At 42.7% G+C, this 25,124-nt stretch overlaps 3 protein-coding genes across 3 annotated transcripts in view; 1 reads left to right on the forward strand and 2 right to left on the reverse strand.

Moving 5' to 3' along the window:
* Positions 1-10,481, reverse strand: part of LOC311022654 (paxillin-like) — a 30,721-nt gene extending 20,240 nt beyond the window's left edge. The window contains exon 1 of the mRNA XM_084024113.1: positions 10,345-10,481. Within this exon, the coding sequence (XP_083880239.1) occupies positions 10,345-10,357 (13 nt within the window). The 5' untranslated portion in view covers positions 10,358-10,481. The remainder of the gene's footprint in view (positions 1-10,344) is intronic.
* A 2,750-nt stretch (positions 10,482-13,231) lies between these two features.
* On the forward strand, positions 13,232-16,263 carry bcl2l16 (BCL2 like 16). Its single transcript, XM_084024760.1, has 3 exons — positions 13,232-13,337; positions 13,426-13,999; positions 15,692-16,263. Exons 2-3 carry the CDS (start codon positions 13,517-13,519, stop codon positions 15,818-15,820), a joined length of 612 nt encoding a protein of 203 aa, XP_083880886.1. The 5' UTR covers positions 13,232-13,337; positions 13,426-13,516; the 3' UTR covers positions 15,821-16,263.
* A 500-nt stretch (positions 16,264-16,763) lies between these two features.
* Positions 16,764-19,939, reverse strand: LOC311022646 (tubulin beta-1 chain-like). The gene is made up of 4 exons (XM_084024086.1): positions 19,838-19,939; positions 18,523-18,631; positions 18,302-18,412; positions 16,764-18,207 (listed from the first exon to the last, which is right to left on the reverse strand). Exons 1-4 carry the CDS (start codon positions 19,892-19,894, stop codon positions 17,147-17,149), a joined length of 1,338 nt encoding a protein of 445 aa, XP_083880212.1. The 5' UTR covers positions 19,895-19,939; the 3' UTR covers positions 16,764-17,146.
* Positions 19,940-25,124: the final 5,185 nt, after the last annotated feature.

The following is a 25,124-nucleotide window of genomic DNA, read 5'->3' on the forward strand; positions in this document are numbered from 1 at the left end:
GAAATGGTCTTGCTTCACTCTTTTCCTCTGAGGAAAGCGTGAGGAGCATTGAATCTGGCATGGAGATGGACAGCAAGCCTTTGAAAGTCCGGTCCATGAAGAGTGAGAAGCATTAAGAATCCAAACGTTCACTGAAAGCCAAGTAACAGGCTAATCTTTTCCATTTCAGACAGGGGGTAAGAGCCAAAGGACAAAGTCCAATTCTGCTTCCTGACTCAATAGTCCATTGTGCAAGGTCTGGAGGAATGAAGTGGTCATCAAACAGGACATGACTGGGCCTAATACTACTAGCTGAATTCATCAAACGTCAGTCAAACGATTACTGTTATATACATAACAGTGGCTCACTGTCAGGGAAACCATCTGTGGTCACACTGTGGCAGCTAATCTCCCTACGTTTAACAACAACTCAAGTTATGTGGATATTATACACATTCCTGTGGTAGTGGGTACATGTACAGTCCTGTCTGCCCACACACACACACACACACCACACACACACACCACACACACACACACACACACACACACACCACACACACACACCACACACCACACACCACACACACACACACACAGTTTATCAGATGGAGTGAAGGTGCATGGGGAATTCCACACATTCCTGCATCCTCCTGTGAGAAGGAAAGCACTCAGGTGGAGACACGGGGGGGTCAAAATGCTTTGAATTCCAGGATAAGGGAGATGTCAATGTTTTACTGTCCATTTCCAGTGTGTGGAGCACAGTGCAGGGAGTATCCAGGGCCGTCTAATCTTTTGTATTAACATGTGGGCAACAGTGAATGCCACAGTCACCTGTTTATAGCCAGGAAGCAAGAGAGCAGAAGTGGCCGCAGCCCCACAGTGAAACCCTACCCCATCATGCAAACTCAACACTATATTTATATCAATCTAGACAGACAGGGGTCAGGGAGAGGGGTGGTGGATGAGATACCAGTGTGACAGGCAGTGGAGGCTGGAGAAACCAGGGACCGACTACACACAGAGAATGTGAGTGAATGAGAGGACATGGACCAACAGCAAATTCATTGATGGACCAAGAGAGAAATAGTTAAATAACCGTTACACCTCACTGGCGGTTAGGGCTGGGTATTGTTTAGAATCTCACGATTCGATTCGATTTCGATTCGTTGGGTCACGATTCGATTCAATATCGATTCGATTCGATATTGATTGAAATGCTTTGATATCGATTCAGTTTCAAGTAGAAATACACAAGTAAGAGTACCAGATCATTTTTTCAAATAATTTATTTAGTTTCATGCCTTATGAACAGCCGTGGTATAACTCATAGCATGATAAAACAGGACACTACTTAAACACTGAACTACAGTGCATGTAACCGCCGCGGAAGCTATGGTAGTAGACAGTAGTAGTGCAGATATACCGTTGAAATGCACATATTTGTTTATCTACTCTTCACTCATTTATTAAATGTATTTTCTCTTCCTGTTTCCCAGTGCGAGTTGAGATACACAACTATGATCGCATTTGTCAATCGCGGTATTTTATTTTGAAAATTGCTTTTATTTTGAAAATTGGCCAGATTGTCTCGTGTTTCTTTAGCTGTGGCTGCAGACCCTGAATTGGGACACAGCTACTGTGTGATTTACTGCCAGAACTGACGCGTTCGCTCGCGAGACGCGCAAAAAATAGAGCAGACGCCGGAACGATCGCTTCACGGCGCGGGACGGCCGCGCCTATTTGCGGCGCTCCGTGTCTGGTGTGAACGACACCATAGCTTAACAGGGGCGCCGAAAGGAAGCGGGCTCCGCTACGCGCCTATTCGCGGCGCTTCCACGGCCGGTGTGTACTCACTCCGGTCGCCATATTGTAATGGTTTGGTCTAGTGCGGCCCCCGTCCGTACAGCGCGAATCACACGAGGGTGTCGGTCACAGCGCCCCCACTGGCCAGGGGCTTGAATCGGTTCAGAAGATTGCTGAATCGATATTGAATTGCGGGGAATCGCAATGCATTGCTGAATCGATATTTTTACCCACCCCTACTGGCGGTAAATGGCCCTGCATTTATATAGGGCCTTCTAGTCTTCCGACCACTCAAATCCAGGTGGAAACATCTCGTCCTGAAAAGTGAAGTCAAAGTTAAAGTGCCCTAAACTTGCATTCTCTCTGCTGGCCATCAGGTGGCATCTCTGGTTGCAAAAAGAAGTGTGATTGCATGGATGTCTATGAGAAAATGACCCTACTTCTCACTTGATTTATCAATACAGCATATTGTTCATTTAGTAAATTATGGTCCCATTTAGAATCAAATAGTCCATAAAGTGGGGCTTGCTTTACAGCTTGGCTACCTTGTGATCGACAGGTCGCTACCATGGAATCGCTATTATCCCTACCACATATCCAAAGTTTAAATAGAGTCACATCCGTTCACTGGTAGTAAAAACATTTACTCATAAAATCCATGATTGAGAAGGACAAAATGCCAAACTCGAGGCTTCAAAACAGGATTCGACAAACCAATGGGTGACATCATGATGACTGGTCCACTTTTTTACAGTCTATGCTCAACACGCTGTACAATACATGTCAGTATTCACCCATTCACACACACATTCATACATGGACAGAAGAGGCTGCCATACAAGGGACTAGGTCTAGGACTATATAGGATTTTATCATTTTTATTTTATTATTTAAAAACAATAATACTCATAATAACTTGATCATGGTGACTTTCCATTATAGGATAATCGTGAATATCGCCACACGTGACTTGAAAAAGCTGTCTAGCTCACTAACATGGTAAAGAAGTGAACAAATTAGTCTGATCTTAAAAAACTCAAGTAATCAACTCAAGCCTTCAAGTGACCACCTGCCCATCAGGATCTAATCGAACACATTCATGCCCAGATGGCTGAGCCTTCACAAGCAGTTTAGGGTTCAGTATCGTGGCCAAGGACTCTTCGACGTGTGGACTGGAAGAGCCGGAGATTATACCGCCAATATTCCCATCAGAGGACGAGCTGCTCTAACTCTGAGACACAGCTGTTCGTTATACACAAGACACACAGACTCATACAGACAAAGGATGAATGAGTGTAATAGCAAACCATCTGAAAGACAGAAGCATTTCAGGCTGTTTTCTTCAAAACAAACATACCCAAAAATAACCAGCAAACCCATATACGAAAGATGACACGCCTCGCTAGAGAACACTGGACCAAAATAAAAGCACTTCCCCACAGACCAGTAAATCAGATGACAGGGAAGGTTTGAAGACTGACACCCAGTCACTGAGGACACATGCATGTGTGAGGACCATATGCCAGTGACACTGAGAAGGTTTTGTGTAATTGGGAGAGATGAGGAAGTCCTTTAAAATACTGACTGAAAACACCAAGCCATGGTCCAAACTAGTAGCAAACTTATAGAAGAGCACAATCAGGCCTAAAGCATAGATTTAATCAGTGGATGAAGCTTGTCTACAGCAAAGATCAGGCTCTATTGTTCACTTCTCTACCATGATAGCGAGCTACCAACAACCACTCGTGGCAATAGTCACAATTATCCTGATAATAAAATCTTCTATTGTCCCATCCCTATTCGGTACCGACCACATGAAAGACTACTTTTGCGGCACACGATTGGAAATTTAATGACAAAAGAATTTAGAAAATAGAAGTTATCCCTCGCCTTTTCACAGACAAGAAGATTTGAACATGCCCTTGTGTGTCCCAGTTGAAGTAACAAGAATCCAGCAGGGGACCCAGATCCCAACTACATTACCCAGACCGGTTAGGAAAATAATAAGCACTGCTCTCTGAGCCAAGTTACAAGGCCAGGGACGGGGAAGGTGTGGAAACCGCATGGCAGGAGGAAGAGTAAAGGCCGTATTATGACCAACAGCCCCCACCCACATTGAAAGCCCACAGCTGCCAGCTGCCAACTGCTCATTGTTTTTCTCTTGTTTCCTCAGGATGTGGGGCAGGGTCTGTTGCCTAAGTGATGAGGTCAGCCATGCAGCTCTCTCTTCCCCAGACCCAGAACAGGATGGGTGTGGAGCTGAGGAACAAGACTGATTTACCGTCAGAAACTCTAAGCGAGCCCACTGGTGAGGAGTGGTATGCACTAACCTTGCAGCTCTCATGGGGTGATGAAAGCTGCTTTAGTAACACTAACTGTGCTGCCGACACACCGGGGCACAGAACTTCCAAGATGTTTCAGTATGCTGTGCAAACACTGTAAACATTGAAGACCCGATGCTTTTACAACAAGCAACTTTTACTTCTGCCCAGAGAATAAAGGCTGCAAGGTTATCAACTGGCACCATTTCATTCAATCTAACTGAATAAGAGTGAGTGTGTTCACAAAAGACGTGTTGAGCAGGTGCTGCTGTCGGTTTCAGCCCACATAGCTATCAGTATCGGCAAAATAGAGCTGAGTAAGGCACACCGTTTGAAGCCTGTCTGCGTTCAAGCAATAAATGGTATCCATGTTTTTTCTTAAGTGTTACACCAGTGGTAGGCTACTGCACATTATTTTATGTTTCCTCTTCAGTGTTTTACTTGCTCAGCTGAAAGGAAATATAAAATAAGGGAAGTTTGTCTTTTGGGATGATATTAAAATGTCAGGTCAGGATTATCCTGGGTAAAATAATTGAGATTTAATAATGCATCATATGCTTAAAACTCTTAAAAATGGCAGTAAAACATACTGGAATCCCTTTAAAACAAACAAATAAATATTTGTATTGCATCACAGATAGGACACATCTGTTTAAGTGAACATCCTTTTAAACAAATAATCAAAATATCTTAAGCATAAATAAAAAAGTACATTTTTTAAAATGGTAAAATTGTCTGAGTCTAGTTTTTTTATTACATGAGCCTTCCCTACTTTTTAAAATCAGGCTCTCTTTTTCAAATCATCTCCCATGATAGCAAGATTGACAGGCACACATCTTCTTGTTGTTAACACTTAAAATGTTGCTGTCTCCTATACAGACTAGGGATGGGACGATAGAAATTGTGAATAGACTCACAAACTACAAAACACTGTCTATCTTGCTATCATGGCAGATAATAATGGAAAAATAGAGCCTGATTTTAAAAAGAAGGGAAGGATCATGAGCCTTCCCTTCATGATCTCCCTTTTGTGTTGTTGATTAACAACACACAGACGTGCCGGGGCCCGTTCCACAAAGCAGGCTCAACCAACTCTGAACCTAACCCTGAACTCTGAGTCAAACAACTCTGAGTTTTCGGTTCCAGAACAGCAGTTCTGAATTAGTTCAGTCAACTCCCTGAGTATGTTAACTCCGAGTTACGCGCGTGCCTGCCGACTCTACAAAGCCATCATCAATGGAGCTCCGGTACTACAATTCACCATGGCAACCGGGAGAGCATTATTAGATATTACTGAGTGTCTGAGTGAGTTATGTAGAAAACGAGCTCATCCTTAGAAAGCACAGCAACGTAACTGCATCAAAGTAGAGACAGTTGGCGTGGCAGACATTTACGGCCCGACTTAATGCGTATAACTGAATGAAACAGTCGATTGATCTAAAAGGGTTATAAGTCTTTATTTTCAGCTTCATAGAGCAACTCTGTGGTGTAACGGTTAGCAACACTGCCTACGGTGCAGGCAACAGGGGGCAATGAACAAATAATAATTTTCATGTCGGTGTAATCCCCCAGGCACAAAAGGAAACTGGCTTCAGCTGAAAATTAAGCATAAGAATATCGCACAAATACGTTGACTAAGGCATATGGGGTCATTCCGTGCCAAGTCAGCCACCCATGTACATGACACCTCTCAGATTTTGCTGAAAAGCGGTGAAAATATGCCTTATGTTACCAAACAAAGGAATCTGAAGTTTCAGGTCAATATCTCACACGGTTTGCCCGTGGCGTCCATTTGAATTTCAAGTGCCACACCCCTTTTTGACACATTGGAATTTCGCATTTCATTTGTTGGCATTTTTGGAGGCCCATTACTTCTGTTCTAGTAGTGATAGAAGGCTGAAAATTGCTCTGTTAGTTCATTGTATGGGTACTTCACAATTCCACAGGCAGAATCAACATTCCTTACTGTTTGGGTGAGAGGTGGGTCACCAAAGTCCAATTTTTTTTTGACGGCCAAAATTATTTTTCACTTTTTGGGTGCTCCTAGCACCACGATGAATGATCACATTTATTCCAAACAGGATTATTTGTTATATGTGGGACCTTTGCTCTTGCCAAAATGAATTTGAAGGGTATGGTACCACTGGTGGGGGTTTTATGGGGGTCTAAAAACCCTCCCGGGCAGAGGTGACTCTTTTAGAACCCCATATTTGGACCCCCAAATGACCACGTGGGCACTTGATGATCCTAATGGGATTTATACCAGATAAAGATACATATTTGTTCTTTCTTTTAATGAAATAAAACCTTTGACTATGAAGCTCCTTAATGTGAATTTTATTCATCAAAATGCACCATTTTTGACTTTTTTTCCAGAAGTCTGGAATGTAGATCAGGGAGAATTTAGTGATGATAAAGCATGAAAATAGTAGAAATAATTTAGTATTATGCTCAGTGATGACAAACAATTAAATATTTAGACTGCTGGCCATTCATTTCCTGAAAATGACAAATTAACCCCTTATCCCCGATGAAAGGGACCCGCCTGTGACAAGCGACTTGCAGCACGAGCAAGTCTGCAGGCCACTGATGCAAACCATATTCTGACATCAATGGAGATGTTTCGATGGGCAAAAGAAAACATTAAGAACATTACATTCTTCTTTGTTAGTGCAGAAAATATTAAAAAACACGAGGAAACATACAAATTAGAGAAGTTACGCCTCAGCCAAAACGATCAGTGGAACCCGATCGCTTCATTGCTTTATACCAATTTCCAAAGATAAGATACGGATGAAAAGAATATCACAGGATACAATATTCACAGATGTCGATGCAGGACAACAATCGGATTCAGAACACTACTTCTGATTTAAGTGTTGATTTGATCTGGGCTGGATTAACCTGCTAATGGGCCATGACTCACCCTGGGTTCCCCAAATTAGTTTGGTTATAATTTGACTTAATACACATTTATTTAAGCAAATGCACTATGTACATATAGTATTAAATCATTATTTAAAGTAGTAACACTATATTTTGCCACTGGGAAACTGGTTCTGGCCTTTGGTTCTTTGGCCCTGTCAGTAATACAGCCCTGGATTTGATTAATTGATAAACGGTGCAAATTTACAAGCAAAAGGAAACTTTCATGCTTTCACACTATTCTCACTTTAGTTGTCACTCTCCAGCTTAATGCATGTCTGTACTAATCCAATTTTTTCACTGATATCAGTCTGCTGAATCCCACACAACCCCTCACAGAGAGAGGAGCTTAGCTTCAAACCCTACAAACAGTAAACACAGGAGCAGGACACAGTGAGGACGGTGAGGCTTGACCAGGCTGACCCTCAACACAAGGACCTGTGATAGACTGGTTACCTGTCTGTCTCTACATGTCAGCCCTGTGATAGACTGGTTACCTGTCTGTGTCTCTATTGGTGGCATGGTGGCGATGGCAGCAAGGCTGCAGTAGCGACCTGTCAATCACAAGTAAGCCACGCCCTAAAGCATACCTTGCTTTATGGTCCGACTCTACATGGGACTAGAATTTACTAAATGAATGGATTGAAGAAGACTTGAAACTATTGATTGAGCCCATAAACATGTTTAAATGTTTACTGAGATAATAAATCAAGTGAGAAGTAGGCTTATTTTTTGGCTTCTTCTATAAATCATAGTGAGAAAGACAACTTCATGGTTCTGTGACCTCAAAGCTCAAGATGTGTTTAACAATGATATAGTCTCTGCAATTACTACAGGACACTTTTTGAGGACCTACTTAACTGACAGGCCTCCCTCTGGTGGCAGCATGCACAGGGTGGAGCATAGTGGTAGGAGGTGAGTCATGACCCAGAGAGTATTTGGCCTTGGACCCCGACAGAGACATACAACATTCCTCAGCAGCCTCGCCCCCTCCATCAGCCTGCTGTTCACGCTCTTTCAATGAGACTGCGTCTCCCTTTCAACAAACAAACAGCTGTTTCACTGGCCCATAAGAGCTAGAGCATCGAATGCCCTGTATTCTCAGATTGAGTCAAACCCAAAATCATGATCAGATCAGTACAATGGGATCACTCCTACAGATACCTGACGTGGTATGGGACGATATGTCACAATTATCCTGGGCATAATAATTGCGATTCACAATAATTATCCCAATAAATCATCAAAATATGCTTAAACTCTCAAAATGGCACTCAAACATACAGGAATTACTTTCCATTTTGTTAAGAAACCTATTGTGAGTGTATTTATTATTTTTATCCACATTAAAACTATCTAACTATGGGCTTAACAAGTGATTAATTTTGAATTAGCCAGGTAAATATAGCAAACTGACCAGCTGGTGAAAACTATAACAACCTGAATTAGAAGTTAAGAGGGTCCATGTCAAAGGTCAAGAGCCGGTGAACCAAAGCTGTAACTGGTTAATGAGGCACAAAAAATAGATGGAGCTGATAGACTGCATTGGGGCTACAAATATTCAGTATATGTCATTAACATCAATGCTGGTGTTTGATATACGGCAGATAACATGCAGTAGTAGTGTTGGAAGGATTCGCTGATTAATCAGTTCACAGAAAAATAATGAGCAACAATTTAGATTCTTTCTTTTAGAAAAGAGAATCTGCTGCTTTTCTCAGCCCTGTCACATCGACCATTGGTCATGCAAAACAAACTATTTGAAGATGACACTTTTAGCGCTATTTTCAGATTTTTTTGTCGACTAAACATTTGATTGAGTAAAAAAAAGTAATTATTTAGTTTCAGCTCTATTTCACAGTTCTCAGTAAAAGACAATGCCTCAAAAACAGAGAAAATCATGGCCAGTTGCTAGTAAACCTAGCTTCTCCCCAAAACCGCTGTCTAGTTGGAATCATGGTAGAGAAGTGAAAAATAAAGCATGATTTTTTTATTCTAATGTATTATGCAGATATACTTTGATTGATGATCTAATTTAATATTATTTGATTATATTTCAGGATAAGCGGTAGACAATGGATGGATGGATTATATTACACTAAATAGTTAAATAAAACCAAATGTGTCTTATCTGTTGTGCAATAAAAAATGTTTTCTTAAACATTTTTTTAAGTGACTCGAGTGTGTTTTAGTGCCTTGTTTTGACATTTAACTTATCTTGATGATTAACGGGATAATATTGTGAATAGTTCGGATTTTGGCCAGGAACCGTCACATGTAATCCTCACATCGTCCCATGCCTAACAGAGATACTGGCACAGCCACACCAGTGTAATATATCAAACCTGCCTGTAATGAACAGGGTCAGGGACAATAAGAATACTGTAAAACACGGTTTTACCTCCTATTGATGAGGCATTGACCATTAAAAATGTCATGTCACTTCTCTACCATGCTAGCAAGCATTTTCAAATCACTCATGGCCATGTTTGTGATTATCCTGATAATAAAAAAATTACGCAATTAACTTATTGTTAGTGCTTTGTTTGTTATCCCTTATAACGTCCCATCCTTAGTGTTGACGGTAGCGTTGACATGATAAAGTGAGATGACGGTTTCTTTAGGGTGTTTCTTTCTTTTAAGGTCCAACCACATACAGTATTTTACACACAGAGCACTTTCTCTATTGTCCCAATGCAGCTGTCTCCTGTATGAAGGATTTCCATTTGGAAATAATGAAACTTTATGGTGAGTACACTGCAGTATCACTAGCCGTGGTCTGCTCCATTAGTCTGGAGATACATTAAGCCAGCCAAGCCACGGTTGAGCTCACATTGTGCTGTAGTGTCTAAATGGGAGGCCTGTTGACTTCACCACTTCAAAGCTGGAACGAACAGCCTGGGGCAGGAGTTGAGGAGGTAATGTTGAAGCCCGGTGTCAACATGCCAGCCAAACATCTCCTCCTTTTGGCGCATACAGCGAAAAAGCACCTCAATGAAAACGCGCAGGAAAGCGTATTAGTTTGACCAATATCACCGTTACTACAGAGAGGGTGAGTTTAAATGGAGGTGGTGGTAAAGGCTAACAAAGTCCAGCCGCTAAGTTACTACGATGCTAATGTCAAATGTAAAACCAAACATTCACTGCTCCACACTGTGGAGTGACATTTCTGGTGTCAAAAAGCCAGCATGGCCAGAGTAAAGTGGCCCAGAAAGTGTCTTTTTAACATTAGATCTCGTCGTAACGAGGACTCCTCCACCCTGCTACCCGCTCCTCACTGAGGGACAAACCCGTAAACTCCTTCACAACTTACCCAAGTCGTCCATGGTGCTACTGGCTCTGGCCAGTGTCCCTTTTTAGATTTGGTAACGGATCAATTTGAAGAAGGCTGACTTTTCCTCTCCGAACCAATGTGTCTGCTGCCCTGGAAGTTTGTCAAGCTATCTCTCGTGAACGCGCTGCAATGTGTGCATGTGTACTTTACCAGTGCGCGCGCTCTGACTGAGGCTCAGTGATTACACCTAGCGGCCAAAACAGGGAATTACACCTAGCGGCCAAAACAGGGAATTAGACAAAGTATTACTGACAGCTGACGAGCTACTGGGACATGCTATGATATAAGAGCGACCATTTTTACAAAAAAGTGTATCGTCGTTAGCCTCGTTATAGCCTATTTGTTTACTTTCCGGCTTTAAACATCCACAATTTTTCAGAACTTGGTGTTTTATTGCTTTGTGCAAAGTGCAAATAATAAAACAAGGTGCAAACAATAAAAGTAGCCTATTAAAAGTTTAAATGGCGGTGTTTATGAGTGGAAACCGGAAAAGCGGTCTCCAGCGGATGTAGTTAGCGGACCAATCACAGCCAATGCCGCTGCGTTGGTGTTGCGTCGCCTCGACGCACGTCTAGGATTTTTGGGAGGTGCACGTCAGGCCCTTGCGGTGGACGTAAAGCCCAAGTTAAGCCCAAGTTATGCTTCCGCGTCGACACAACGCAAGGGGGCTTGCGGACCCCCCTTACGTCCAACGCAAGGGCCTGACGTGCACCTCCCAAAAATCCTAGACGCGCGTCGAGGCGACGCAACACCAACGCAACACCAACGCAGCGGCATTGGCTGTGATTGGTCCGCTAACTACATCCGCTGGAGACCGCTTTTCTGGTTTCCACTCATAAACACCGCCATTTAAACTTTTAATAGCCTACTTTTATTGTTTGCACCTTGTCGCTTTTGCACAAAGAAATAAAACACTGAAAAATTGTGGATGTTTAAAGCCGGAAGGTAAACAAATAGGCTATAACGAGGCTAACAACGATATACGTCAAGAGCCTCGGTCGGTCGTCAGTCTTTACAAAAAACATAGCGCCCTCTACCGGTGCGGCATTGAATTGCATTTCGACAAGTAAATCCAACGCAGAACCATCACGGTCTCCCAGCAACTGCGTGGCCATTGCGTGATCACTCCGCGGAAGCATAACCGAGCCTTAAGCCCCCTTGCGTTGTGTCAACGCGGAAGCATAACTTGGGCTTTACGCTATGCCCATTCCTACTTCACTTCATTCAAGGCAGCATGCCAATTTCTGTGTTTGCACCTTCCTTCTTGCTTGCTTCTCCAAAAGTTGGAAGTGTTCATTTGTTGCATGATAACAGTACAGTCAGTCTTTTACTTATGTAGATAAGTAATTTATTTAATGGACAACTTGGATGGTCATTTGGAAAAACCACAGAAACTTTGACCTTGAACACATCACCGCCCCCCTTCTTCAGACCTCTGTTCAAAGCCGATCCCCCAGAACGAGTGCTCGAGCGCATAATCAGGAAGTAAACATTGACAGACAGACTGACCAATTCATTATTTTTGGCCCGACTTTTTTGATTGGACAGGGTTTTTACAGTGACCACAGATGATATTTTGTAAAAAATATTTGATGTCAGAGCATTTCATGTCTTGATGGCTATCGGTATGTTAAAGTGATTTCAACTAATATATCAAAAAGTGTTTCTGAATAGAATCACCTACTCAACCTTTAAGATATGAGTACAAAGTTTTACTCAAATGTTACTTAATCATGTCATGTGATCTGCAATTAAACACATCGACCACACACGGTCCAGCCATATTCTAGCTTTCTTAGTACTAGGTGCTAGTCTTGTTTAACTGATGCTACTTGTTATTGAACTCTCCCATTTACTGCTGGAACCCTGTAAATGTCCCACGTCGGACGAATAAATGATTATCTTATCTTATATGTGGACATCCAGGTCACAAATATTATTTCATTTCCGAGGTTAGAATTTACATTAAAAAAGGAAAATAGACTTCCAATCACATGAGTTTAAATGACCTAAAAAAAGAAAAGGGTAACACTTGTAATTCTGTACTGTGATTTGCATTTTGTGTCCCAAATAAAACCATCCATCCATCGTCTACCGCTTGTCCTGTATTCAGGGTCGCGGGGGGCTGGAGCCGATCCCAGCTGTCATTGGGCTAAGGCAGGGTACACCTGGACAGGACGCCAGTCTATCACAGGGCCAACACGTAGAGACAGACAGGTCCATCCTGCATGTCTTTGGGAGGAAGCCGGAGAACCCATGAGAGGAGAGGGGCGGGCGGGCGGGCGCTCGCTCTCTCTCTCTCTCTCTCTCTCTCTCTCGCTCTCTCGCTCTCTCTCGCTCTCTCTCTCTCTCTCTCTCATTACATTTACAATGTCTGACAGCTGGTTCTCTGTAAAGTCAGAGTACATGGAGTTTACTACCTACCGGCCCTCCCAGTACACAGGACAGAGTGCCTGTGTTATGTGGCCAAATGTGAACTTATTTTTGATTTACTTCCCAGTAGTTATTGCTGCCCTCTCTCTGCTTGGGCTGCACCAAAAAGTAATTCCCATGGAAGGTAAACAGGCTTTGGACTACTTTGTTAAAAAGAATTTCCAACAACACTTTGCAATACAATGAAATCAATGAAACAAAGGCAGATTTTAGCATGGGAAGTCATATTCCTGTGCATTCATCATATGCACAATGCTGACTGAATGCTATAAGCAATCAATATCACATACTGCCTGATTGAATCTCCAATGTGCTGTTGAGCTCTTCCTCTCATGTTGGAACAGAGCTGTGGTGTCAGGGTCGCCATGTTTGTGCATACAAGGCTGGTGGTCAGTGTCAGTTTCCGACAAGGGCTCTATATTTAGCGAGGAGACGGGGTGACCCAGTCGGACTGCAACACATACAGACCCACTCCTGCGGATCCCAACACTCTTTCACCTGCTGGCTGCTTCTTTTTATCAGAGTATGGTGAAGAGGAGGTGAGTTGTGATAGAATACTATTACAAATGACATTGCAGTCTGCATGTATTCTCTCAACTGTGATTTTAAAAATGTTCCCATTTACAGCACCCCCATGCCGCCGTGACATGCTGATATGACTTAGATACAGCTTGACAGTCCATCTTGACGATTAGTGAAGTTGCAATTAGAGGCAACCATGTGCCAGTCGGAGGTGCCGGGGGCCAGACATGGCCTGAACAGTCCTGACCCGCTGGTGAGAGAAGCTTTTCTGATGGCCCATGACTACATTGACTATGTAACCACTGGTGGGGCATATGGAATCATGGATCCTGCCCCTACAGCCTGCACTGCAGCACTGCGCCATGCTGGAGAAGAGCTCCTCACCCGCTTCCCCATCTTCTTCCGGCGCTGGCCTCGTGTCTTCCAGGATGTGACAGAGAAGACAGCCTGCCCCATGCTTCTGAGCATCCTGGACGAGCACTTCTTTGCCCCTGTCCCTGGGGATCGGCGCAGGGACCTGGCCTGGAGCGCGGTGCTGTCCGTGTATGTGCTGGCCGGCCAGATGGCTCTGCATTGCCATGAGAGGGACATGGTGGTGGTCCTGCCACAGCTGAAGGAGAGTGTGGGGGCTTATGTGGCGCGGGTCATCTGCCCTGAGATACGAGACAAGGGAGGATGGGTAAGATAAGCCGATTCCCTTCACTACTTACAACATACACATCCAAGGCGGCATCTTTTGGTTCTGATATACAATGCTAGTCCTGAAGGTCAAATCTGCATTCTGTCTACTGGCCAGCAGGGGCCACCTCCTCCATATTGTAGAGAAGTCTATGAGAAAATGAGCCTACATGATGTTCATTAAGTACATTATGGTTCAGATAGCCGATAATGCTGATTATGCTACAGGACGTGGCTACCCTTTGATTGACAGGTTGCTACCATGGCGTTTCAACTAATATAATAAGCTACAGAGATTACTTTAACGCTTAGCTGTAAAGTTTACCTTGAATTATGACAATCATTTTGTTATGTCACAGGTATACTAGGAATCAAGGAGGTATGGACCGAAAACCGTAATCCAGAAACAGGCAGGACAGATCAGGTAGTTGACACACATCCGGGATAACACAGGACGACCAAGCAAAGACAGAAAGGACTAAATACAAAGGGCTGATTAGGACAACGACAGACAGGTGTGGAAACACAAGGGCAGGCTATGGTGATTGGGGAGAACAAGAGGCAAGGCTGACGAGACAATGAGACACAGCTGGGAGACAGAAAAAAGGAGGGAAACCAAGACAGGAAGCAAAGCACATGACAACACAAGACAGAAGGACTACAAAAATAAAACAGGAAACCAACACTACAAGAACCCACAGCTGTTAACAGCTTCAAACCAGAATGGTGGATCCAAATCCAGTAAGCTCTGCCGCTTGTGTTTGTCAAATCCAGCAGTCTCCAAAACCCTAGTCCACAAACCAAAGGGTGACGCCACCATGACTACATCCACGTCTTATTTACAGTTAAACAACCATTACACTCGGTTTGTAAGTACCTGGCCCCATCGTATCAAACAGTGAAAACCTGTGGCACTGCAGTGTTTTACTCCGGCACATCCATAAATATCACAGACATGATCCAACGGTTTGAATTGCAGCAACAAAGGCAGAGATGTCCTTTTAGTCTCTAGTATTTGCCAAGATGCAAAAACACTGGATCCTACACTTCCCATAATGCAACTTGGTAGCATCTTTCATGGAGCCTGGTTATAAACCACTGAATTGACAATACTTGTGCTTGTTGTGATAAGGAAATTGACTTTAAAATGCAGCTCTGATGACTGTTCATTTTGACAAATCCAGAGTTGTGAAGCTCAAGGCTGCACACAAAGAATTCCTGTTTGTCTGTTCTCCTTGCAACCTCCTGGAGAAACATCCATCCATCCATTTTCTACCGCTTATCCTGTATTCAGGGTCGCGGGGGGGCTGGAGCCGATCCCAGCTGTCATTGGGCGAAGGCAGGGTACACCCTGGACAGGACGCCAGTCTATCACAGGGCCTCCTGGAGAAACAGATTCTACTAATTTTGGCAAAACAACAACAAAGAAATGATAATCAATTGGTTTCCACATGCCGAATCCGAACATAGAAGTCAATCAACACAAACCAGATGTTTGGACTATGTGCTCCTTTAGAGACAGCTTTTCTCTCCTCGATCCCTTGTGAACGCTCTCTTGCTGCATTCAGGAACGAAGATACTCCCCGAAAACGATTGGTGTATCCATTCAACAGGACATCCTGTTATCACAGTCCAGTGTTCTGAAATGTATGATTTAATATGACGTTTTCATCTCTTTATTGCTTTCTGACAGAGTGGATTTGTGTCACGCTTTGGAGAGAAGCAGGGGTTGGAGAGCCAGGTGAAGAGCGTGTGCTGCTGGACACTGCTGGCATTCACCACAAGCATCCTCACCTACTTCTTGTGGAAACGAATGGCCTAGCCAACACTGCCACCTAGTGGCCACAACCAGAATCTCTCCAGCTGGGAGCGCCATACCATGTGAATATGTCATGGGTTGTTTTTTTAACTGAATCTTTGAAATCTGTAGAAATGTGTCGTTTAGTAAATAACTGGTAGACAATCAATGATTCACATCACCTACTGTTCCACCAACGCTGTATCGTAGGCAACTGGACTTGCTTTGGGTTTTGAAGATGTATGGCCTCTCAGATGAGATCTGCTCTGAGCTCCTTGGTGGTTGTACACCAAGTATACATGTAGTCCAATCTGGATTACAGAGCAGACTAGCATGGACTCCATATGTGGTTCATTAAAGTTTTCTGTTCCTAGTTCCAGAACTAGTGGATACATCTTTAAAAGACTTGATCTTTTAACTGGCTGTCCGGCAGGTTCTCTTCAACAAACCCGGAGGTTCTCCCGATCCGTCTCCTCCCTCTGAGCCATCTCTGGAGAAATGTGCCATCCTTTCCTCCTCAACCTCAGACATGGAAGCAAGTGATTCTAGCAGGCTGATGTCTGAGGATCTCGACTTAAGAATTTCCCCTCACAATTGCTCATATACTGTATATATTTTCACTCACTCACTCACACACACACACGGGCGTTTCTTCGTTGAGATATCTGCTTATATTGACCGTTTAATAAAACCATTTGGTCAATATTTGTATGCATCATTTTGACCTGCAGTCAATTCAGTCTGCTTAGTTGCAGTTACGTTGCTCCACTTTTGAAGGATGAGCTTATTTCCTCCATAAACACATAGGATCTGCACTCCATTGATGATGGCTTTGTAGAGTCGGCAGGTGTATCTCTTCATTGAACTCATCCAGAACCCAGAGTTAGGCTCAGTTTGCCGACGCTTCTTTAGTGTTCAAGACCCCAGTGCAATATAAAATATAAATTTTAGAGTCAATGCTCAGATGCCAGTTTAAAACATTTTAATATATAAACACCTTCATTTGTGGTATGGAAAATCTCATTTGACAAAATAAAAAAAAGCAGTGAACAGCTACACCATGTAGAGTGTGGTGCAGCACCTAGCATTACCGTCACATGAAGTCAGTGAGGAGTTTCATCACATACTCGGGCAGAAAAACAAGGAAGGCAGACTGGAACGTGAAGGAGAACTTTTTAAATGAACGATACACTGAACAATGAAAACTTGAAGGAAATTGAACATGACAGTTCACATCAACAATTGTACAGCAGAGCCCTCACCCTCTTCCTGAACAAGAACTGGAAATTACTTGGAACATTACAGCTTGCATTAACAATCGGGCAGATGATATTTGGAAAAGTGATACATTTAGGCCAGGTCTTCCTCACCCTCTTCATCAAACTCCCCCTCTTCCTCAGCAGTGGCATCCTGGTACTGCTGGTACTCGGACACCAAGTCGTTCATGTTGCTCTCTGCCTCGGTGAACTCCATCTCATCCATGCCCTCACCGGTGTACCAGTGGAGGAAAGCTTTGCGCCTGAACATGGCTGTGAACTGCTCAGAGATGCGCTTGAACAGCTCCTGGATGGCGGTGCTGTTTCCAATGAAAGTGGCGGCCATCTTGAGACCACGGGGAGGAATGTCACAGACAGCGGTCTTGACATTGTTGGGGATCCATTCAACAAAGTAGCTGCTGTTCTTGTTCTGCACATTCAGCATCTGCTCGTCTACCTCCTTCATGGACATGCGGCCACGGAAGATGGCAGCCACGGTCAGGTAGCGGCCGTGGCGTGGATCACAGGCAGCCATCATGTTCTTGGAGTCGAACATCTGCTGGGTGAGCTCTGGCACGGTGAGTGCTCGGTACTGCTGGCTGCCTCGGCTTGTGAGGGGGGCAAAGCCCGGCATGAAGAAGTGCAGACGGGGGAACGGCACCATGTTGACAGCAAGCTTACGCAGGTCAGCGTTGAGCTGCCCGGGGAACCTGAGGCAGGTGGTGACGCCGCTCATGGTGGCAGAGACCAAGTGGTTGAGGTCTCCGTATGAGGGGGTTGTGAGCTTCAGGGTACGGAAACAGATGTCATAAAGGGCCTCATTGTCGATGCAGTAGGTCTCGTCTGTATTTTCTACAAGCTGGTGGACCGACAGTGTGGCGTTGTAGGGCTCAACAACTGTGTCTGATACTTTTGGGGAAGGCACCACGCTGAAGGTGTTCATGATGCGATCGGGGTACTCTTCACGGATCTTGCTGATGAGCAGGGTGCCCATACCGGAACCAGTACCTCCACCCAGGGAATGTGTGAGCTGGAAACCCTGAAGGCAGTCACAGCTCTCTGCCTCCTTCCTCACCACATCCAGGACAGAGTCCACCAGCTCTGCCCCCTCTGTGTAGTGACCCTTAGCCCAGTTGTTGCCAGCTCCACTCTGGCCTGCAAGAGACGAATCAGGTTAAGCTTCACACAAACGTGGAGAAACTTGAATCTTCTACCCATGATATGCACCACAAGTATACAAAATATTTACCGAAGACAAAGTTGTCTGGTCTGAAGATCTGGCCGAAAGGACCAGACCTCACAGAGTCCATGGTACCTGGCTCCAGATCAACCAGTACAGCACGGGGCACATATTTACCACCTATAAAAAAAATTAAAAAAAAGTGGTGGTGAACAAATTAAATGTCATTCATGGAACAAAATAAATAAATAGATAAATAAATAAATAAAAGCAGACCAGCTTCAACTTGCCTGAGGCTTCATTGTAGTAGACGTTGATCCTGTCCAGTTGCAGGTCACTGTCACCATGGTAAGTACCAGTTGGGTCAATACCATGCTCGTCACTGATCACCTCCCAAAACTATTAGGAAAGAACGCAAACCTTTTAGCTCCTCATGCTCAAATGATGCCAACCTCCGTTGATGACAACATTCATCCATTAAATATGCAAGTCATTAATGTTTAGACAGTTAAAATTCATTCAAGTTTTTTTTTTAAATAACGGTTGGAGCTAGATAGATAATGCTGCTCATCTGTAATGAAATCAAAATAAAAGTTTCTTTTCAAAATATAAATCAAACACCATTTGATTGCTGATGTTTTGAGCATAATTTGATCATGGGTTAATATCGTAAATAGTTATTTTGACCATTACATTATATTTTGTGTATCGTCTCATATTCAGATGGACTAATGCGGAGTCCTTGCTGCAGTGGCACAGATTTGTGTGTGACCTACTGCCCTTTTGTCATTCACTCGGTCAAAAAAAAGGCAAAAAATAATCTCTATAGTTATTAAATAGCAATGACATGGGGTTGCCTACCAGGATATTTCCACATAGTTCGTAGATACCAGTGTTATGAGTAATTAATGTAGTGGCACAAAACACGTTCAGGTCTACACTCCAGTCCAGGAGGTGGAGGTAATGCACCTAAAAGCTATTTGCCAGCCGCCATTAAACAATAGAAGCAGAAGCTTACTCATTGGGGCAAAAAGGCCCGGCGCTAGAAAAAGGCATCGCCAAGTAGGCCTCAAACACCCCGGTTATACAAGCCACGTAAACCCATTTTACCGCCATTAAACCAGCGGCTCGCGTTTATAAGGTTAATATAAGGTCAATATAACGTTATCGGTGTCGTCTTCCTTTGACCAGAAATCCTTGCTTCCTTTTTTCGCATTGCGGTAACGTTGCCGAACAAACAATGCGAACCATTTTCCGCAAATCCAAATCAACGTGGATCAGTCAGCAGTTTTTGAACTTAGTATTAACGATTTTCTACAACAGGCGGGCATACGTTAATTTAGAGATATGTTTTATAAATGCAAAAATACGTTTAAATCGTTATATTAGTCTTTAACGCCAACACATGATGGTACTGAAGACGACCCAAAATGGCATTCGTTTCGTTCAGCTTTAAATGTCCATTTTCACAAAGAGGACACATTTATACTTGCAGGGTGTGGTTTCAGTGGCGCGGACGGGCACAAGGCGCCAGCTCCGGGAGCAGAGAGCCCGGCGGAGAACACGACGTGAGTCACGAGTCAAACGAAATATAGTTTAACTAACCTTAGCGCCAATCTGGTTTCCACATTGGCCGGCTTGAAGATGCACAATTTCTCTCATTTTGGTTCTGGATGTGGTGTATGAGCTCTCAATGAATGTACAGTCAACGGCTCAACGCTCGTCTTTATACTACATAAAGACCCGCCCCCTAAGTCTCAGCTCGAATGTTAATTGGCTCATTTGCGCAAGCATAATATACAGACACCATTTTGAACCAATCAAATGTTAAAATGCCCCTCCACCATTGGTCTACCCCGCCTGCCAATCACATCGATAGTAGGCCTAACGTTTAATATTTCTTAATTTTGAGCAAGCCTTACGCCGTTTCTCAATCTGCGCTCTTGTCTTGCGTTCTGGTGGATTTGTGCACCGTCATCAGTCGCAGCAAAAGTCCTCCGGAGTCTGGACTCCCGAGTCAAACTACAAGCCAAGTCTGAACTACTAAGGCCACAAGTCCGAACTTGGCGTACGTGGAAACGCCTTTAGACTTATAATAATGTTCCATACTGTTGATTGGTCACCAAAATATACATCATGATCCATATTACTCTTGTACTTTCCTTTCTGATGAAACCTTCTACACATCAAAAACCTCTCTACAAGAGACAGGAAATCTCCCTGTCTGCAGACGTTGTCTTACGAACATGTGAGTGGCCTGATAGGAGCCTCCATCCATGCAACTTCCATCCCATTCACATTCATGTATGCTGCTTCACATGTATGCTGCACCGGATGACCAGGTAACACAGAGCTGCTAATGGTATCGCTCGATCATGACTTCGTCTTATGAATCAGTATATTCAAAATGAACATTAATGCCATACACAGGATTTGATTCCATGTGACACATTGTGACACATTAATCCACATTAATCCATGTCATAAAAGGTGCATGCACGGAGAACCCTCCGTGCATGGTGAGGAGCTTTCTAGTCCTGATATCTGTGGCTTCTATCTCCTCCTTTGGCCAGCTTATGATACCAGCGGGGTATCTGATGACTGGTAGTGCGTATATGTTGATGGCTCGGACCTTGTTCTTACCGTTCAGCTGACTTTTCAGGACCTGCCTTACTCTCTGGAGGTATTTGGCTGAGGTTGATTTCCTCGTGGCCTCTTCATGGTTTCCATTAGCCTGTGGGATGCCAATATATATATATATATATATATATATATATATATATATATATATATATATGAATTGCACTGACATCCTGCCCTTATATGTAGCACTCTGAAGTCTGTTTATTTGAAACTAATGTACCGTATGTAGAAGTCACTTTGGATAAAAGTGTCAGTTAAATTAAATGAAATGTAACTTAGTTAGTTACGGTCCATTAAGATTGAATAGACCATAAAGCGGATTATGCTTCAGAGCATGGCTAGCTTGTGTTTGAAAAGCCGCTACGGCGTTGCTGCAATTGCAATAAGCTACTAAGATGACTTTAACACGTAGCTGTAAAGTTTTCCTTGAACTATGGAAAACAAGTTTGTTAACAGCTTCAAACCAGAAGCCAGATGTGAGACAGATGCAGTAAGGTTGCTGCTCAGGGTCTCAGTCTGCTGCTTGTGTTTGTCAGATCCAGCAGTCACTCTTCCAGAGTTAAAACATGGTCACTTGCCTTCACTTGTAGCAAGAATTCCAAGATGGCGACAGTTCAAATCCAGGATGTCGACAGCCAAAATGACGAACTCGAAGCTTCAAAACTGTTGTCTACAAACCGAAGGGTGACGTCACCATGACCACATCCACGTCTTATATACAGTTTGTCATACAACACTAGATTTGTAAGTATCTAACTCAAAACCCCTGCGACCAGGCTCCATCATATCAAACAACAGTGAAAACCTGTGGCACTGCACTGATTAACATGGCACATCCAGGCACATGATTAAATCGAATAGTTAGTATTGTAGTATTGAGCAATATTTAAAAAAACATAATGCAGATTGGGAGCATCTTTCATCTGAGCCTGGTCTGTTCTTCCTGCGACCTCCTGGAGAAACAGATTCAGCAGGTTTGTTCTGGTCCAATCAGCTCACATTTAGATATTGGTGGTTTCCCATGGAGAGGTGGATTCACTTCGACCCCCAGCGTCTTAAACTCTTTGTGCATTGCCTGTGCACTCTGTTGCCTTTGGGTATCGATCAGGTACAATACTCACTGCAGACCACACATTGCAGTTACAGTAGATTTCCCAGTTTGGTGATCATATCTAACTCCTGTTTTCTTTGTCAGTGAGTTAGTCGTACTTTGAGGAAACATTTTATATTTCTTTAGGAATTTGCATTAGCATATCAATTTCTATGAAAATTAACTCATCATTTTATTAAAAACAACAACAAAGAAATGATAATCAATTGGTTTCCACATGCCGAATCCAAACTTAGAAGTCAAATCAATACAAACCAGATGTTTGGACTATGTGCTCCTTTAGAGACAGCTTTTCTCTCCTCGATCATGTGTGAACGCTCTCTTACTGCATTCAGGAACGAAGATACTCCCCAAAAACGATTGGTGTATCCATTCAACAGGACATCCTGTTATCACAGTCCAGTGTTCTGAAATGTATGATTTAATATGACGTTTTCATCTCTTTATTGCTTTCTGACAGAGTGGATTTGTGTCACGCTTTGGAGAGAAGCAGGGGTTGGAGAGCCAGGTGAAGAGGCGTGTGCTGCTGGACACTGCTGGCATTCACCACAAGCATCCTCACCTACTTCTTGTGGAAACGAATGGCCTAGCCAACACTGCCACCTAGTGGCCACAACCAGAATCTCTCCAGCTGGGAGCGCCTTACCATGTGAATATGTCATGGGTTGTTTTTTTAACTGAATCTTTGAAATCTGTAGAAATGTGTCGTTTAGTAAATAACTGGTAGACAATCAATGATTCACATCACCTACTGTTCCACCAACGCTGTATCGTAGGCAACTGGACTCCCATCAATAGTAGCTGGGTCATTCCGTGTCATTTCATCAAATGCTTCCCACCTGACCATCTCAGAATGTCCGGAAAAAATTCTAGTACAAAGACACACTTGTTAATAGGACAAATCCAAAATATATGGTCTCTACTGTCAATAGTTTTCTCATGAAACATCATTGAATGAAGGGTAGTTTAGATGGTTTTTGGCATCATACTCTGAAAAGCCATTTTTAAACAGCAATATCTGGAAAACTATCTCACCTGTGGCCTTAAAACTTTTTACAGAGTATATCTGTTACTAATAGCCTCCAGACATGGAATATCAGGGGTGTAGCTCAATGATAACTTAGTATGGTAGGTACTTAAAATGTGGCTTGTTGAAATAAAGTACATTCGAAGAGTGGCTGAGCTCCCATTTTTACAGATAAAAGACTTCTATCACTTCTGCCTCTATCTCTGGTGTTAGCTTAAACATTCTACAAAATATGGTTTCTCTTAGATGATTAGTTTCACAGATATTAAGGCTCAAAAATGGAAGTAAACACATCTTTGCCCAACTTCAGAGTCATATTCCAAAAAACTGACAACAGGTATCAGGTCCAAACTTACTTTTTTTTTAAAGATCAAATTCTTGTTAAAATCATATTAAAAAATCGGGAGGGTGTTTTGCCTCAATTTGTTGCAGTGATTTTCTAAAATGCAGCTTTTAATGTCTTAAACCATGAACAAACAGCATAATATTGAAGACTTTTGTCATACTTTAAGTATATAAATTACACAACCAAATCAAATAATAATCTTAATTTGAGCATAAAGATTTTACATTGCAGTAGAAAAGTCTCCAAAGTTTGATATTGAATAACAGTTTGTCTCTATGCTCACTATGAGGGATCACACATTATTCATCTTTTAGATCCAATTCCTTCGTCACATTCATTAATTTGTCAGTCACTTTACAAATTGTCTAATGTACATCTCTGCTCTGTTGTGCTCATCTTTTTTGATGGCATACATGCGCCCAGTTTCTGTAGAGGGAACGTCAAATCTTGCAATTCTATGCTGCAGTGGGACATTGCACATGTCTTCTCTTCTTGGCCAGTAGAAACTCTTGGCAGGGCCATGTGGGTGCATGAACTGAACCAGTACATCTTCATCTTGATCTGAAACATCTCTGATACTTCCTATCCACCATTTCTGATCATAACTCACATATTGTCTCATAGTGAGCATAGAGACAAACTGTTATTCAATATCAAACTTTGGAGACTTTTCTACTGTAATGTAAAATCTTTATGCTCAAATTAAGATTATTATTTGATTTGGTTGTGTAATTTATATACTTAAAGTATGACAAAAGTCTTCAATATTATGCTGTTTGTTCATGGTTTAAGACATTAAAAGCTGCTTTCACCATGTTTAACTCACATTCAAGGACGTATTGTAGTTTGCTAAAACCCCTGGATCTAGAGTAGGCTTCTTAAGAAGAGGTTTAATTACAGCTACTTTAAATTACTGTGGCACATAGCCTGTTAATAAAGACACATCGAGCATATCTAGTAACGACGCGCTAACTAAGGGATAGACTTCTTTGAGTAGTCTGGTTGGTTATCATTAAAAAAGTTCAAGTCGTTATAAGATCTCTAGGAATCCATGGCTCAGTAGAGCTGTGACTCTTTGTCAGCCTGGCTACAGTACTGAAAAGAAATCTAGGCTTGTTTTTATTTTCCTCTATTGAAGATGACTAGTAGGCTGCTCTGGCATTACAGAGAGTCTTCGAATACGTATGGAATTACTTCCTTAAACTTAGCTACAGTTCTATCCGATAGATACCGAGAGTAGTAGCTTTTTCCTAGAGGAGCGAAGTCCAGCAGCAATAAGTCAAAGGTTATCAAGTAATGGTCAGATAAAGAAGAATTCTGAGGAAAGATTATTAAGTGTTCAATTTCAACGCCATAAGATAAGATGAGGTCGAGGGTGTGATTATGACAGTGAGTTGCTTTATGTACACTCTGACTGAAGAAGAGTGTAGCAGATGACACATTATTTAAAAAAAAAAAAAAAACTAGACATCGGATCCGAACAGCTATTGAAAGTATTGTCAAATTCTCCAAAGCATCAGGTCTAACTTTAAACACATCAAATGTTAACTATTTGCTATACATGGCACACCACTGAAAGATATCTGTAATATTCCAGTCAAATCAGAGATAAAATAACCGGGAATTCACCTCACAAAAGACCAAAAGAAAATAAGTGAAAGGAATGCAGTTAAATTCATTGTCCAAAGAGACCTTTCCATTCTTGGTCAAATATATCTAACAAAGATGGAATCTCTTTCTAGATGCATTTACCAGCCTACTCTAA

This window comes from Eutrigla gurnardus (assembly GCF_963514095.1).
Source record: "Eutrigla gurnardus genome assembly, chromosome: 13".
NCBI lineage: Eukaryota > Metazoa > Chordata > Actinopteri > Perciformes > Triglidae > Eutrigla > Eutrigla gurnardus.